Genomic DNA, 16,676 nt, shown 5'->3' on the forward strand with positions numbered 1-16,676 from the left:
CCGATACTTTCCGGAATTTTTCAATCTCGAATGATTTAATACTCGTGCCCATTCTCAATCAATTCAAAATTAAAATTTGTCATCCGTTAAATTTGTTTTAAAAAAAAAATAAATTTTAAATAAACAATAATTAAAATGAAAACTATATATTTCATTATATTACATAAATAATTAATCACTATTAAAGAAATGATTATATGACACAAAATTATATAACAAATATTATCGAAAAATATCTATGAGAATTTCCTTTTTCTAGTCGTCGTTCTTTGTAATAAGAAAGACCATAAATATCTTACATTCCACAAGTTTCTAACATAAGATTTATTGCACTATAATCATAGCTAATGTACACCATTCATTTTGATTGCCTTCACGTTCATTAATAATTATCTAAATAGGGGGACATTCTACAATCGATACCAGAGGGATCACATTTGTCTTGCTTTTTGTCCATTATTCTGACATCTTCGATGTTATATCAATTTTATATCTATCCAAAATATCGTGAGAACTATAATAATATAGATTTTCTCATCTAAAGTTTAAAACACCCATCGATTTCGATCTAACCTATCTGAATGTAAAGTACTTTGGTCTAATTTCATTAAATCAATCTAATAGAATGAAAATCATATAAGATATTATTATTCAATATCAATTGAATTCATTAATAAAACATAAAAGAAACCCATACACAGATATAATTCTCCAATACGTACATATATGTAACATTGCAAAACGATTAGAACAATCATCGGAAATTGCATTAAACATACATAGAAACCTTATTTTGGTCTATCGAATAGTCTAATCGAGGTAGTCTAATGGCTTAGATATGTATGTAGTACATATACATATACATAGAAGTCGACGAAATTCAAGTGATTATCAAAACACAAGGAGAGTAGCGTTTCCGGAAGGACACGCCCCTAAGGCGCCAGGAAGTCGTGACATAGTATTGCTATATAACACAATATTCGAATATCCACGTGGCTCACGAATATACGATACTATGAAAAATGTAATGAAGCACGAAGAGAGGCCGTAGAGAAGAAAAGTAGGAAATGCGTGTAAACACATAATACGAGTAAACCCCTCGTTCGTCTTCTTCATAATCTGCTTTATCGTTGTCAACGTTATTGTATAGTATACAAGTTGCCTTCGAGGTCAAAGAGACGACAAAGTAAAACTCCAAATATGAAGAAGCTTCCTCCTTTCTTTGCCTTATACTTTGTGTGAATGGTTTCGACGCATGAAGAAGAAAATTAAGAAAGATTGCCCTTTGAAAGTATATATATATATAAATTAAAATCATATTTTTTAGTCTTTTTTTTTGTCCATATATATTTCTCTTATATCTGCATATAACTAATACATTTTTTAGTAGAATAATTAAACGAATCTATAAAAAAAGGAAAAACAATGAAATGTAATTTTTACAAATTCCTCCATGATTTATGACTACCAATGAACTTCCATTATTTTCTAGGTTTTTTGTTACACGCAATTGTAAAATATTACTAAAATCAGACGATGAAAAAACGAATGAATATTATATTAGATCTATCAAAAAGTTCTTTCTTCTGAATAAGTATTTAGATTCCAAGGATGAATTACTTTATAGGAGAAGAATTTAAAAACTTTCATAAAAATAAAATGAAAATATAACTTTTCGTAAATGTAATTATTTCAAAAGTCAAAAAGAAAAATTAATAAAACAAATTGATGCCATTGGGTGCTCAATATATTCTCGAAGATTAATGACCATAAAAATTCCCTTAACACTGTCCACCATTGAAATATTTACCTGACAAGGTTTATCGAATTGATTAACGTGATCAACTAAAATGAAAATATAAAAATAAAAGATTTATTTAAAAAACTAAAACAAAGGAAACAAATAACCAAATAAAAATGACAAAGAAATGGAAAAGATTAAGATTACGAATTATAAAAGTTTATATGTCACCTGTACGTCTTCATCCCTCAAACCTCCATCAATAACAATTAACATCGATATTAATAAACATAATCTAGTTCCTTTAAAATAGCTTTCCATCTTTGTAACTTAAAATAACTTATACTTACTTGCATTGATATTTATATATAAATCTTTCTAATTAACACCTATTCCATACCAAATGGGTTGTTACATTTAATGTATAACTATTTATACATATGTAATAACTCATCATTATTAATTATACATTTAGCAAGTCGCTTGAATATATTCGATCAATTTTAAAAGTCATCTTGTAAAAGAGCTTACAAATATTTTTACGTCTTGACAGTCAGCCAAGTTTTTGTTTTGCTGTTGATAATGCACATCTTTTAACGCATTATTTTTTATGAACTGGGCGAGGCGAGGCTAACGTTATGACTTTGCGTTTCCATCGTGGTGAAAGCAACTCAAGTAATGTATTTTTTCATTCTTCCTGAGTATATCGACACTCGTTTACAAACCACGAATGAAATTACCTTCCGTACATACAGTTTGTATGTACATACATACGTACATATGTACGTACGATAAAAGAAGGTACACTTAGCGGTGAAAAAGTTCGTGCTTAAAATTCGAAACTTTATTCGTTTCAAGAAAAATTTATTATATATTGGAAAGTACCTATTTTATTCGTATTTTACGTACTTAAATAGTCATATATCTAAATAAATCTATCGTCATTTGATATGTGCAAAAATAATAATTCGCTATAGTTAGAATTTATCGTTCAATATGCGACGTAGAAATACGTTTAATTCGAAGTTTGACGTATATTAATTATATAATCGACTTAAAGGGGGTATCCTGAATTAAAATGTCAAAATGTCTATATGTAAATAATCTTAAAATTAACTTTAAATGTATAAAAATTTTGCATTACAAGCAAATATCAATTATTTTAAATTTATAGTAGAAACGGCTACGAATATTCCAATGACTGACCATATTTAATAAACGTATATTAAAATAATACTTATAAATCAAATTAAATAATTTATTAGATAATTTTTATTATTTTTTATATAACTATATAAAACTTGTATATTTATCTATTAGGTTGATTAACAATTCCATGCGGTTTTTTTTTTAAGCAAATAAACAATCAAAATAGCATGGAATTATTAATCGATCTAATATATAAGAAAAAAGTTCGTAAAGCACAAAGGGTTGAAATACGCAAAGAAATATCAACAATATGAAAATATAAGAAATATTCGTTGATTTCTCTAAACTTTTTATAATAAAAGAATGGTATTTATGCAAACCATTTACTCGTGATAATAAATTATTTGTTACATATCTTGGGCGGAAAAAGCGCAAAAAAGTATATTAATCGCGTACTCACGCGAATATTATGCACGACATTGCACCATTTCGTGGACGATCGTCTGAAAAGAAACATTTATCCACACGATTTTTCACTCTCTTCTATTATATAATAGTTTAAACTATCCAATTCTTGTAAAACGCAATAATCTATCATAATTTGTATCTTTGCGTGTATAAAAGAAAAAGAAAAATGTTCTAAAATATCGCAAAACATTTCACTAGCGATCTATTCTAGAATTTTTACAAAATCGCAACGGGCCGTGAAGAATAGAACGACAGGCAGGCAAAAAAAAACAGATTTATCTTACGAAGAATAGAAGAAGAAAAAAGAGAAGAAAATATTCAGAAAAAAAAAAAAAAAATTTCTTTAACAATTGTAACATTTTCTTGTACGATGATCGAAGTGAAGATAAAATTAGAAGCAACTGTAATAGAGCGCATTTTTCATAATATATAGAAAAGAAACGAAGCTTTAGTATACATCTGTCGAACAAAAGTTTATGTGTGTGTACATATATATATACACATATACATATGTAGAAATAAGAATGAAGAAGGAAATACTAATAAAAGAAGAAAAGGTTCTCGCAGCTGGCTGCCTAGTCCTTTCGCTTTCTCGTTTACACGGAAGGATCTTTTTCATGACCTATACCAAGTTTAGTCGAGACTATTGATTATTCTTCGACTCGGTCGACATCTCTTCTATTATACAAGACGAGAATAAAAAGCTCCTACTACCTTCGGTGCACGTGAATATATATAACCTGGAGAAGTCAGCTGCATAAGGAAACCACAAAATCGTATTGTGAAAGCGCGTGGCCCACGTCGAAATGCAACGATCGGCTTCTTCCTCTCGACGGCCTAATTGGTTAGCGTCGAGCATCACCACAATCGATTTTACTTAAAAACTTTCATCGATCAAATTCGGAAGAGTTACTCTTTCATTTGCTCTCTTATTTTATCTTTTCAATTTAAAAGAAAGCTGCTTGTACACATTTGTAAGGTAATATTTTAAATACGTTTCGTAATAACGAAAACAACAACAATAACAACATTTTTAACATAGATATATAATAAATATATAATATTTTATACATTATTTCACCTAACGAAACTACTTCAATATATATATATATATATATGTAGGGATTTTTGTTTTAGGTTAGAGGTGCGAGGTGTACATACACCCAGTTTAATCCTACTAATAAGATATATTTACAATAGGTATTAGAAAAAGTACAATAGTAGCTTCACAATCTTTCAAAGATAACAATTGAGATAAGCAACTGCACTCTTGCAACTTAATAACGACTGATGACGATTTCTAATACAACTGTGACTTACTACGGACTACCACTGATCTACTAACAGCCCTTCGATTCAATCCCCGTCCCTTTATATCCATCCGCATCGTTCTCGAATTTTCCCAACGTCCGATTCGATGCAATATACATAGCATTGATATCACTAACTTACACAACTTACAAAGAACAGACCACACACACCGTCTTTCTTTATTTCGACTATCAGTTCCTTTGTCCTTTATTCTTTCGTCGCCTACCCGCTTATCTATGTTTATTCTTCTACACTTAAAACTCTCCTACATATATACACGTATACGTAAATTTAAAACACAAAAATCTATTTTACAAATAATGCAAGTATCTACTTCGTTGATGTAAAATGAATATACAAACAGAATAAAATAATTACGAAATATATATATATATATATATATTTGTTGTCCATTTGTTGTTGATGGCCTTTTGCTATCGGTCAAGCAGTGTCGTAATGCCACGTACATTCAATTTCTGATCTTTGCTCAAGATCAAAAAACAATTAGGTGTAAAACAAAATCCGCAATGACTTAGTTGCCAACCTAATATATTTTCTAAGCTTTCGAGGAAATAAGAAAGTTTCTATTATAATAAAACGTAACATTATCGTGATGTATCAATTATGTCTATCTAGAGTCTATCAAATATCGAATATGAAACACGTATATACTTAGATAAGAAGAAAGCGATATTTACCGACTGCCGACAGTCGACAATTAATCCGCACGTTCTCTATATCGTATAATTCGAAACTTAGCCTGCAGATGAATCGCAAAATTGGTACGTTTCCCAAGAGTAAAATAAAATAATCGACCTCGTTTCTATCCCGTTACGAATGTATATCGAAGGAGAAGTTCGACACTTCGGCCATGGTCGATCATTATCGTAAAGCACGATGGTTATCAAGAAGCATGCATCTTACGTGTGATCGTGCGAGAGACTATTACACGAAAGATACTTTCGCCCATTTAATGACGTTTATGTTCATTTACCAAACATGCACGAAGAAGACATGTAAATAAGTATATACATATATCAAAGTAGTTTATCGAATAAAAGAATTATTAGTCCATGAAAAATCTTTTTATTCGACAAACGAGAATAGTCACATATAATATATAGTAGGAACGTTTCTATACTCGATCTAACGTAAAAATCTACTAATCTATAAACGAGAGATAACAGATATTTGCTAATAATTCGTCTACGAGTTTGATCGTTCAAATAGATATCTCGAGATAAGCTTACGAATGAAAAAAAAAACGATTTCAATAAGAACTACAATAAAATATTATGAAAAGATAAGATGCGTTGTCTGTATTGATTGGAGATTGACTGGTTCGATTGATACAATTGTTTAACTTGTTCTGTTATCATTATCCTCCAAAAATTTAGAGTAGATTTGAAATCGATAAGAAAATTAAAGTAAATTCGTCGTTCGAGGTATTTAACAATACATTTTGATCGAAAAATCATGCAATTGAACTATATTAATGCATACATATGCATATAAAGAATATATTTTGAGGATCAAATTATTGCTATTTCATCTGGTCTATTTTCATACTTGATTTAACAGCCGATTCGAAACTATAAATATTTAAAGATATGTAGAAACGCAATGACTTCGATATCGTTAATATAAGCTTATAGTTCTATTGGATACAAGTTTTCTTTCACAATAGAAATCGTCCGATTAATTATTCAAATAGGTGGAACAATAGGGCATGGAATTAACCAGTTCACAGGCCCTACTTTTCTATATCAAGGACAATACTCGATTTATTTTGTTAATTACGATAATTTCGTAATAAATAGATCAATTCCTCTTTCAATCGTCGTAATAATGTTATAAATTAACAAATAACAAAATACGTATTACTTCAAACGTTGAACAACGATCGAAGTAAAATAATATTCTACCGTAATAAATTATTTTCGATAATTTAAAAAAAGAAACAAAATAGATAGAATAACAAATAATTGAATAAAAAATAAGATTTTACATTTTAATATAATGAACAATACGAAATGTACATTTATTTATGAAGTTTTCATAAAAATCGAATAGCAGAGACATTACTATCACCGAGATGTAAATAATAGAAATTCAAGTGTCTCAGAGTATGTTATCAATCCAGTAAACACATATATTTCTTACATATCGATATTATAAATTCTCGCACGTGGCTTCTTCACTTTACGTAAAAAAAAAAATAATAATAAAATAAAAAAAAGACGCAGTTAAAAAAAAAATCATTACATAATCTTGGCTATCGAAGTGAAGTTCAAATCGAATGGGGGAAAAAAAAAGAAAACAGAAAAAAAGAATATTTACTTTAAGTTATTTTTTCAAAACGTTGGAAAAAAGATAATTAAGAGATTACAAGAATTTTTCTTGTCATTATCAATACTAATACATTTAGCTCTAATTTTGTTTAACCATATTTACGTCGATCTGTGAACTATGTACCTACTCGAAAGAAATATCGATAAAAACGATGTTACACGAAGTAGACCGAAATGTCACTCACCTTATAATCTTCCTTCTATTATTAGGATGAAGTCTTCGCGCCATTTCCGGATCAATTTCGACCAATCTACGATATAGTACCTCGTTCGTCTGCTTGTTCATCTCCTCCACTCTCGTTTCCTCTTTCGTCTCCTCCTTCGTCTCCTCCTTCGTCTCCTCACTTGTACTCATCCTTCTGTCGATCTTTTCAGACGAAGATTCGTCTTTCGATTTGCTTATTTCCAACATTGGCTGAGTGTTGCCATCACTATCTTCATTATTGCTGTCATTGTCACTTAAAATCTTACTCTCTTGATCCTTTTTCTCCTTCAAATTCGGTACAAGTATTTTCCAAAGTAATGACTCTATGTAATAATTCGTACCACCGACGATAATCGGGATCTTCTTATTTGATATTAAATTCTCCACCTATATCGATCGAAAGAAAAATTGATTCGTAATCTATTTAATAAGTGTAATAATCGAAACACTCAATTATAAAAAAAAAACAAAACAAAACAAAGCTACGTCTCTTTTAACACGTTGAGTGCTATGTGTCAGTCTCCAGAGACTGACAGTAAACTTTCCATTCAAGCATACTGATTGTCTCTTGGTGATCATCTTTTTGAAAATATATCAAAATTGGGACACCGCACTCAATGTATTAATCGTAAAAAATATGGAAAATAAAGTTAATTAAAATGTTGATTAATACAAGGAATGAATTAATGATTAGTTTTACTACATCTGTCAAGTTATTAACCCTCTATGAGCCAATGTTACTTGCAGGTAACATATTTCTTTTTACGAAATTTTACCAAATAAATTTTATAATGTCTCCGAAACAACTAGAACCATATTCATGATAGTTGCGCTAGTATAATCAACATAAAATAACAAACTAAATGTTGTATAAACTGTCAGCAGTAAAAGCAAGCAAAACCTTTTTTTTATTTTATTTTTATTTCTGTCGATATTTACCGAATAAAAAATTATCTATATAGTAGTTCTGTGTTTGAATATCTATAAAAACTTATTTTTTTTTTAATTCAAATATCATTTTATTACTTCTTTTTTTTTTATAATAAAGTTCTGTTACTTTGAAGTAACAGTGGCCCATAAAGGAATCTTCTGTATATTTAGGATAAAACTTGTATCGAATGTTTGAACAATCATCGAATAGTGGAAGAAGTTGAGGAATTTGTTGCAGCAAACAATTCCTGACCATTTTTATCAGTTTTGTTTGCGGAAAAGATTCAAAGATACCAGAAGGATAGATTTTTACGAAAAACATAGATATTTACTTAGTTTACACCGGTGGTGTAAAGCTTGGCTGTTATATAAATGAGATTGTTCATTGCATTCTATAAGTCTCAAGAATCAATATAAATTATTGATATTTAAAATGAAAATTGCATCCTGTTTATATTAGAAGTACCAAGGAATACGTAAAAAAAGAAAAGAAGGTCCTGTTTTCACCAATGTAGATAAACAATTACAAAAAAATATAAAAAAAGACCAAGTACTGTACTTACATTAAAAAATGAAGTAGCACATTGGCCAATTTTTTTCGGACAAAAGAGGACGCTGCACAAAAACCGGGTTGTAAAAAAATTCCGAAAATAAAATGTTCAAAGTAGAAAATACATTTATATTTGACTTCAAGTGAAAACTGCTTCGTAGAATTTCATGCTTAAGTTTTTCTAGGCAGAAGTGAAGAAAGACCTTATGGGCCGTTGTTACCTGAAAGTAACATATTTAATTTATTGTAATGAAATTGTTTAAACCGGAAATTTTTTTTTTCATTTGCATATATAAGTTAATAATCGATGATTTTGAGTTCCAACAATGTTCTTTTATTTATCATAAAAATTCGGCTCATAAAGGGTTAAAATTGTTAATTCATTTGTAAAATAGCATACATAATTAATCTTTAATATTTTCAGTCTACTTTTAACGATATAATTTATTTCAATACGATAATTTAAATAGCTTATTTAAATCAAAAATAAATAATACTTATAACAAATAAAAAAATAATGATTATGTCATTGCTATGTATTTCATCAAGAAAGACCATGGCTAATTTATTGGTGCAAAAATATCAAGGTCTTTCATAAAACGATTGCTGCTGCTGCTACTACTGCAAAAAAAATAAATAAAAAGAACTCGGCTTCGTTCAGATAAGTTTATCTACGATGCCATACAAGCGGGTAAAAAACGAGTGGTTAAGAAAACAAAATTTTGTAGACGTGCGATCGTATTGTTAAAAAGATTAATAAGAAAAACAAATTAATTATCTAAAGCTTTGCTTAATCTTAAGGATAAAAATAAAATATAAGAAATAATGTGATAATATAAATTCATTACAATTGGTAGCGCCTTGTCCCTGAAATCGATGACGGAAAAATAGGTGAGAGGATCAACGACGTCCAGCATGTGATGAACCGCCATTTGCCTTTCTTCCTTGGTCACCTTGGCGGTAACGATATCCAGATACTTATACACCTGCAGATTAACATGAAGTCTAGATTATCGTAATTGAAAAGATAATGACGGAGGGTAGAAAATATTATGGATAGAAGGATATAAAGGTATATATAATATACATTACTACTATCTCATTTTCTCCTCGCTACTTACCGCGTAAATTTTATTAATTAGGTTACGCGCGTGCGCCTTCGACGTGTAAGACAGCGAATGAGTGAGTTAAGGCCGTTTCGATAAATCACCTAATTAACCGAAACATCCGATATAGTTATGAGTTTTCAAAAAGCTAAATTGGTGATGATAATAATCAACAAAATAATGAAATCGAAATCAATGGAAAGTAGATAAAACGAACTCGTTTGTTTTAATGAAAAATTCAAGATTATTATTATTATTATTATCATTATTTTTATGGAAACTCTCTTTAGTTCATATTTGTCTGCTCTTGTTTTTTTATTTTGGTTTCTTCGGTACTTGATTATATTCATAACTAGGGGTTGAAAATACTTATTATGTTGATTTGAGTTTTCGGTATGGTTAAGAGAACCAAAATATTTTTATATTATACTATCGATTTTAAAGAACCGACATTAAAATAAATATAGACGAGAACGATTATAATCATCAAGTTATAAACCTTTTTATTGACGTTTGTAAAAGCTTCATTCAAAATTGGTATATAACAATTTGAAATAGTTATTTCTGGAATAACTTCAACCTCTGTTTGAATTGAATCTGTTTGAATTTCAAAATTTAATACTAAATAATAATATGTATATTTTTGGATACTATTAAAGTTTAAGAAAATATTAATGTAAAAGAACTTTGAACCGTACATCTCGAAATCTTACGAGTGACTGTGCAAAAATAAATAAACACTTGTATCAATACAGAGGGTAGAGTTTTCTGATATGAATTTGGTCCATACCATCTTACGTACATAATTGTATCCAACTCGATCTTATGTACATAATTTGGATTTTTGTAAATAAAAAGATCGTATTAAATATCACTATTTCAATTACAAATATTTTTATCTATCTAAGACAGTATATAGAATCATAAATCATCTGTCAAATCTTTCCACTCAATCATATTTATCTTGCGACGATGGCCTCAAGATACAAATAAAGTGAGGACCTATTTCTATCATTATTAAAATATCATCTATGTTGAACGACAGCCCTACATCCGACAGCTTTACAACAAATGAAAACCTTAGATATTAGGTTAATATGAATAAATTATACTAAAACATTAAAAAAAAAAAGAAAAAATTAATCCTAAACAACGATTTATATTTAGGAACGAAACTTTGTACGAAAAAATGTAATTTCAATCTTTTCACATAGACTCCCCCATTTACATATTTCACATAGATTTTCCACATAGCCCAAAATCTGTATAATATAAATAGTAATTGATTATAAAAAATGAGAAAAAAGAAACATTCATTTCCGACATTACATTTTTCCGTTTGGATCAAAACATCAGATCGGGTGTTTACGAAGGTATAGAAAAAAAGCAAAACATAAATGTATCAGAAAAGAAGAAGAAGAAGAAGAAGAAGAAGAGGGGAAAAAGAAAAAGGGTAAGAAGAGCTTTCCTTCTCTTCCGTCCGTTCAAGTTCGATGCGCATCACTAAGACGGATAAACGAGAATCCAAGAACGTTTCCGATTACGAGAATTTCGACTTTACACTCAACATTCCATTACGTACACACGACATAGCTCGGTGTGGAACAGGTTTTCAACGTTCCGATCCGGCCGCCAGATGTAGCCGGAACGGCCGTGTCTTCGATCTTTGAACAGGTTTCCGACGTTCTAAAGCGGTCTTCAACCTTCGTTCCGCTTCGATCTTTATACTTTTTCATAGCTTTTGTGACTAGAATAAAGTACGAAAACGATTTCGTGCGAATGAACTCAAACGCAGTTTGAACCCCCAAAAACAAAACTATTCTTATTTTCCTTACCTGAAATTTCGACCCTTTATATATAGTCACATCTATAAGTCTCTGTTACTCTTATTTTCTGCCGGTAAAGGTATACAAAGAAGAAGAAGAAGAAGAAGAGGAAGAAGAAGAAGAAGAGGAAGAAGAAGAAGAAGAAGAAGAAGAAGAAAGAAAAAGAAGAAGAAGTACGAGCGACCAGCTCGTTCCACGCGCGCCGAACTCGAGAGACCGCATTCCACCGGTTCGCTATTGAACCTTAAATCGATCCGCAGGATCTCTTTACAAAGTATGTTCGCCAAACGGTGAAAATAAGAGAGAGAGAGAGAGATTTTTACTTATATATGAGACATAAGAAACTTTTCATATACAAAATTAATAATCGATTACATAAATCTTTATTTTTAATCGTAAACGTATATATCATAGATAAATTATCGACGACAGATTATTAATCAATAATAATATTTATGTAATATTATCATTAAGCGTCTATAAAAAGAATGTAATATTATATAATGAAATAAAATATTCATTTTATCGAATTTATCGTAATTGTATGTTATATCAATTGCCTTTTTTTTTTTTTTTACTACTAATGCAAAAATCTGTAATAATTCGTGTCAATACTTATTTAATGTAACAATTATTAAAAAAAAAATGTTAATCTTAAATAATGCATACTTTTGTCGGATTTATTATAAGCACAATGAAAATACAAGATAAAATAATAAATTTTCGTTTAAAATAAGTAAATTCTTAACATAGGTAAACAAAAAAAAAAAAAGAAGAAAAAAAAATTAATCATGTCAGTCTTTCTCCATCAACATAGCCAAGCTATTTCTAATAGATCATGCCAACATTAATCTAACCAAACGTATATCTCAGCAAAAGAAATCAAATATTAAATAAGAAACTTTAGAGTAGGTCCAGAACTAGCTATATACCACACGTAACGTTGCTTTTGATAAATTTATCACAAGGACGAAGATATCTTGGTGATCATCGTCGATCATAAGACGTCGAGTGAAAACGGTGAATGAATAGAAGAAGTGGCAAAGATCGAAGAGGATGGCGGTGAGACCATTGAGGGCACCTTTTCTGCGAGAGGAGCGAAAGCCTCTCTCAAAACCTGTTCCATCCACCGACTATACGTATGTATGTATGTATGTATGTATATACGACTGGCTGGCTCACCTCATATATATATATGTATGTATATGTGTGCGTGTGTGTATATATATTCGCGCACTCGTTCAGCTAACGGAACGCAACGAGAAGCCGGCTCGCACTCGCTCCGAATTCTCTCTGGGTCGCTCGTACTCTCTCAACGTTGAAAGATCTCGAGCGATCTCCAACAATAGAACCGTTCCTTGACTTTTACTTTACACGTCCCCGACTTCGTTTCACTATGTAGAAACTTCTCCTCTTCTCATCGGCCTAGGCCCGGGAATTCGTTTCTAATTGTGACGTCATTGTACATCAGTATTATACATTATAGATTGGATTAGAAAATTTCGCAATAGAAATGATAGGTTTGCCAATTGGTAGTATATATATATATATATATCGTTATACTTTACACCCAATCGATCTATTATTTATCTGAACGATATTTTATTCCAATGTATCAGATCTTTTGACTTATCTAGACATGTTAAAGGAGGTATTGAATATTATCATTTTTTTTTATCGATAATTTGATAGATATATACTATTATAAATCATTATGACACGTAGCTTAACCATTTCCATAACTTTCTCATTTACATCTTCGTCTTATCTATTGTAGGTATATCAAATATACATGCTTAAAAATATACTCAAATTGAACAAACACTTAAGAATAGTTAGTTGTATAACCTTAACACTTTATCTATCTTATCGTATTTTATTTTTAATCAAATATATTAATTAATGAATTTAATCAGAATCGTTTGTTTCATTTGTTTCTGCATAGTTATCGATCGCGATAGGACAAACTTGTGAAAACCGTGCACAAACTTTCCCTGATCGTGAATAAAAAGTCTTCAGTTCGTGAAAGTCAAAATCCAAAAGCGTTACCTACCTTAAATGGTTCGATCGCACGGTATAAATTGATTAAAAAAAAACACACACACACACATACATAAACTGTATAATAAATTAGCAAGACGAATGATATTGTGTGATTTTTACAATGATAAAATAAAAATATTAACAAAAATATTAATAAATATTAAGTCAGTAATTCTTGCTTTGTTAAATCTTCGTAGAATGGTTTTAGAATTTCTTGAACATCTCTTGCAAGAGCAGGAGGATGTTTGAAACTTTTAACTGTCTTGTCTCTTACAGCTTTCTTGTACTTGCACCAAGAGTCGGAACAGTACGAATACTGAGGGTTGCTATCAGTTGAGATTTTATGATAATATTTATGAAATATCACATCATCATAATTTAATAAACTATATTATATCATCTTCAGTTAGGTATATATATATATATATTTCTTTCTCTGTCTGAAACCACCCCCACAATAGGGACGATAAATAGCAGCTTCTTCGGTGAACAAGAAAGCGCGCGGTATCTAACCGAGCGGAGTAAGGTAAAGCTCGCAAAAAAGTACAGTTACACTGGTTCGATCTTTATAAAATTTTAGTATGATATTTGTAAATATGTATACTTTCGAAAAATGTAAAAAAAAAAAAAAAATCGATTTTTTGAAAATTCTAATTATGGTAGACCCCTTAAAGGAAGAAAAAAAAAGTTGACAAAATTTTAATCGGCGTCTCCAGACCGTAAGATGAAAACTTGTATTTCCAAAAGGAAGAGAAGAGAGATTTAAAAATAACAACAACAACAAAAATCGAAAAGAAAAATCGATAGTTAAAGATAACGAGAGAAAAAGAGAGAGAAAAAGATAAGGCAATCTAATAAATAAGTCAGTGATCTAAAAAAGTATCTAACTTATCCCATTCGTGTAATAGCATTCGAGCATGGCATAAGTTTATTTAATCATCGACTTACGATATTTCACTATTCCGTAAGCCGATCTGTCAGGAACGTTATTTATTAACACGTTTGTCTGTCGTCGTTGTCGTCGTTGTCGTCGTCGTCGTCGTCGTCGTCGTCGTCGTCGTGGTTGGACTATCGCACCCGTAACTAATATATTAACTTTCAAGAAAACGCACGCGAACGTTGTCGACCCTCTTCCGTGACGATCACCTCAAGGCAGTCCATTTCAACCACGATTCTCTTACTCGCGAATTATCGTTTCACGGCTATCGAAAAGCTTTCCTTCCTTACCAACTAACTTTCCTTTCCAACGATAAAGTATCCCTCGAAAGACTTCCATATATAAGCTCTGTGTGTATATATCTGATATGCTTATGCCTATATGTGTGAAAATATTTCGAAATAGTCGTTTAAAAAATAATTAATTAACGAAGTCATTTTTTTAACGAATGTCATAACCGAACTTTCGCCAAGTTCCTTTTTCCCTGAGAAAACTTGTAAATGTATTTCGCATCGATACACATCGGTTCTCTCATTAACGTGTTCAAATGTTACCCATAAATCGTTGAATCATTCTAATGAAATAATAAAGAATAAATGTTAGATAGACGAAATACATTACTGTTTCTACAGTTAAAAAAATAAATAATATTACGAAGAAAGATAATTATTTGCATTATATACGATTCCGACATTTCACGTAGAAAATTTGTAATTATACGTAAATTCCGAACGATAGAAGCCGGTACGAAACTATGCGAGAGACCTAATTCGTGATACTAAAAATAGACGGTGAGAAGGAAGGCTTGACTCTAATCGTTTCCCAGACTCAAGGTCGCCTCAGAGAGTAATGTAGAGAAAAGCAAAAGAAGAAGATGAGGAAGTGTGGTCGGGGAGGGAGGAAAGGTGAAAGGAAAGAAAAGGAGAACAGAGAATAGTAAGGACTAGGCGACTAGGAAAAGAAAGGCAAGCCGTCCAATCAAAGATAAAATAGAGAAACGTGCTGTTCTAACGGTCCATGAAAGAGGATGGAAGTTCACCCGTTTAGAATATCCTGCACGATGATTTATTTGTAACGCTTAAAGGAACTCCGAGTGAAGGAGACCTCCCACTGTTAGAAGAAGCAATTATCAAAACCACCGGCACATCGGTGAGGCAATTACGCAAAATGTAATCTCTTTTTGGCTTAACGTCATTACTTAAATCTACTTAATAATCGCTCTTATATATCTTCTAACTTGTTTTGATTCAACTTACAGCAAGGAATAATAAATAATAGGACTGTAGAAATTGAAAAATATCGAATGTCTTTCTCTGTCATTTTCTACGTTCATTCAACTTTGTTTATTCGCACGAAGAAAAAATACTATATATCTGACAAGTAATTAATAAAAGTAAATTTATGATTTCGAATAATGATAAACTGTATTTTTATTCAATCATTTTATGTCTATAAAATTTCATATAATTGAGATTTCAAATGAACAAAATTCATGAAAATAAGAAAAATAAATTATTAGACAATGAAATAAAGTTACATATAATACGTCCGAAAAGGAACCTTTTTATATCGAGGAAATAAAACAAAATTAAAAACCAATATTGTAAACAATTTAAAATCTAAAACTTTAGTCATTTATTCTTTCACGCGTTTTATAAGAATTCAACTTCCGTAATTTCCCATTTGGGCCCTTAATATATACACACTTCTATAAACAAATGCACATCGTCGTCAAAATGACTACGTATTTCACACATACATAAACACACAGCAAACTGTAGAATCTTCCATACTTTTCTCGACTGTCAATTACTTGATCCCAACTGGACACGAACAAACGCACACTTTTGATCAATGCTAGGATTTTTCTATCTTACATCGATACACATAATAAACTGTCCTGTAATCTTCTATAATAAAAAAAAAAAATAACAAACGGTCGATCACCCAAGAAGCTGACAATATTTATTAATAAAATTATAATATATTTATTTTCATTTTAATATATTAGTATTGTTTAAAAAAGGGTTTCGCTATTCCAAATATCATTGGAAAATAA

At 30.4% G+C, this 16,676-nt stretch overlaps 1 protein-coding gene across 2 annotated transcripts in view; it reads right to left on the reverse strand.

Moving 5' to 3' along the window:
- Positions 1-16,676, reverse strand: part of LOC107064185 (tRNA dimethylallyltransferase) — an 89,956-nt gene that overhangs the window by 50,214 nt on the left and 23,066 nt on the right. For both annotated transcript variants that reach the window (XR_016178402.1, XM_015316595.2), the window contains exons 2-3: positions 9,554-9,691; positions 7,206-7,612 (exon numbers count right to left, since the gene is read on the reverse strand). Coding sequence is in view for 1 of the 2 variants with exons in the window: in XM_015316595.2 (XP_015172081.1) it covers positions 7,206-7,612; positions 9,554-9,691 (545 nt within the window). In the remaining variant the exon portion in view is untranslated. The remainder of the gene's footprint in view (positions 1-7,205; positions 7,613-9,553; positions 9,692-16,676) is intronic.

This window comes from Polistes dominula, unplaced genomic scaffold (genome assembly GCF_049000335.1).
Source record: "Polistes dominula isolate Pdom_NZ unplaced genomic scaffold, Pdom_raw_medaka contig_77, whole genome shotgun sequence".
NCBI classification, from domain to species: Eukaryota; Metazoa; Arthropoda; class Insecta; order Hymenoptera; family Vespidae; genus Polistes; species Polistes dominula.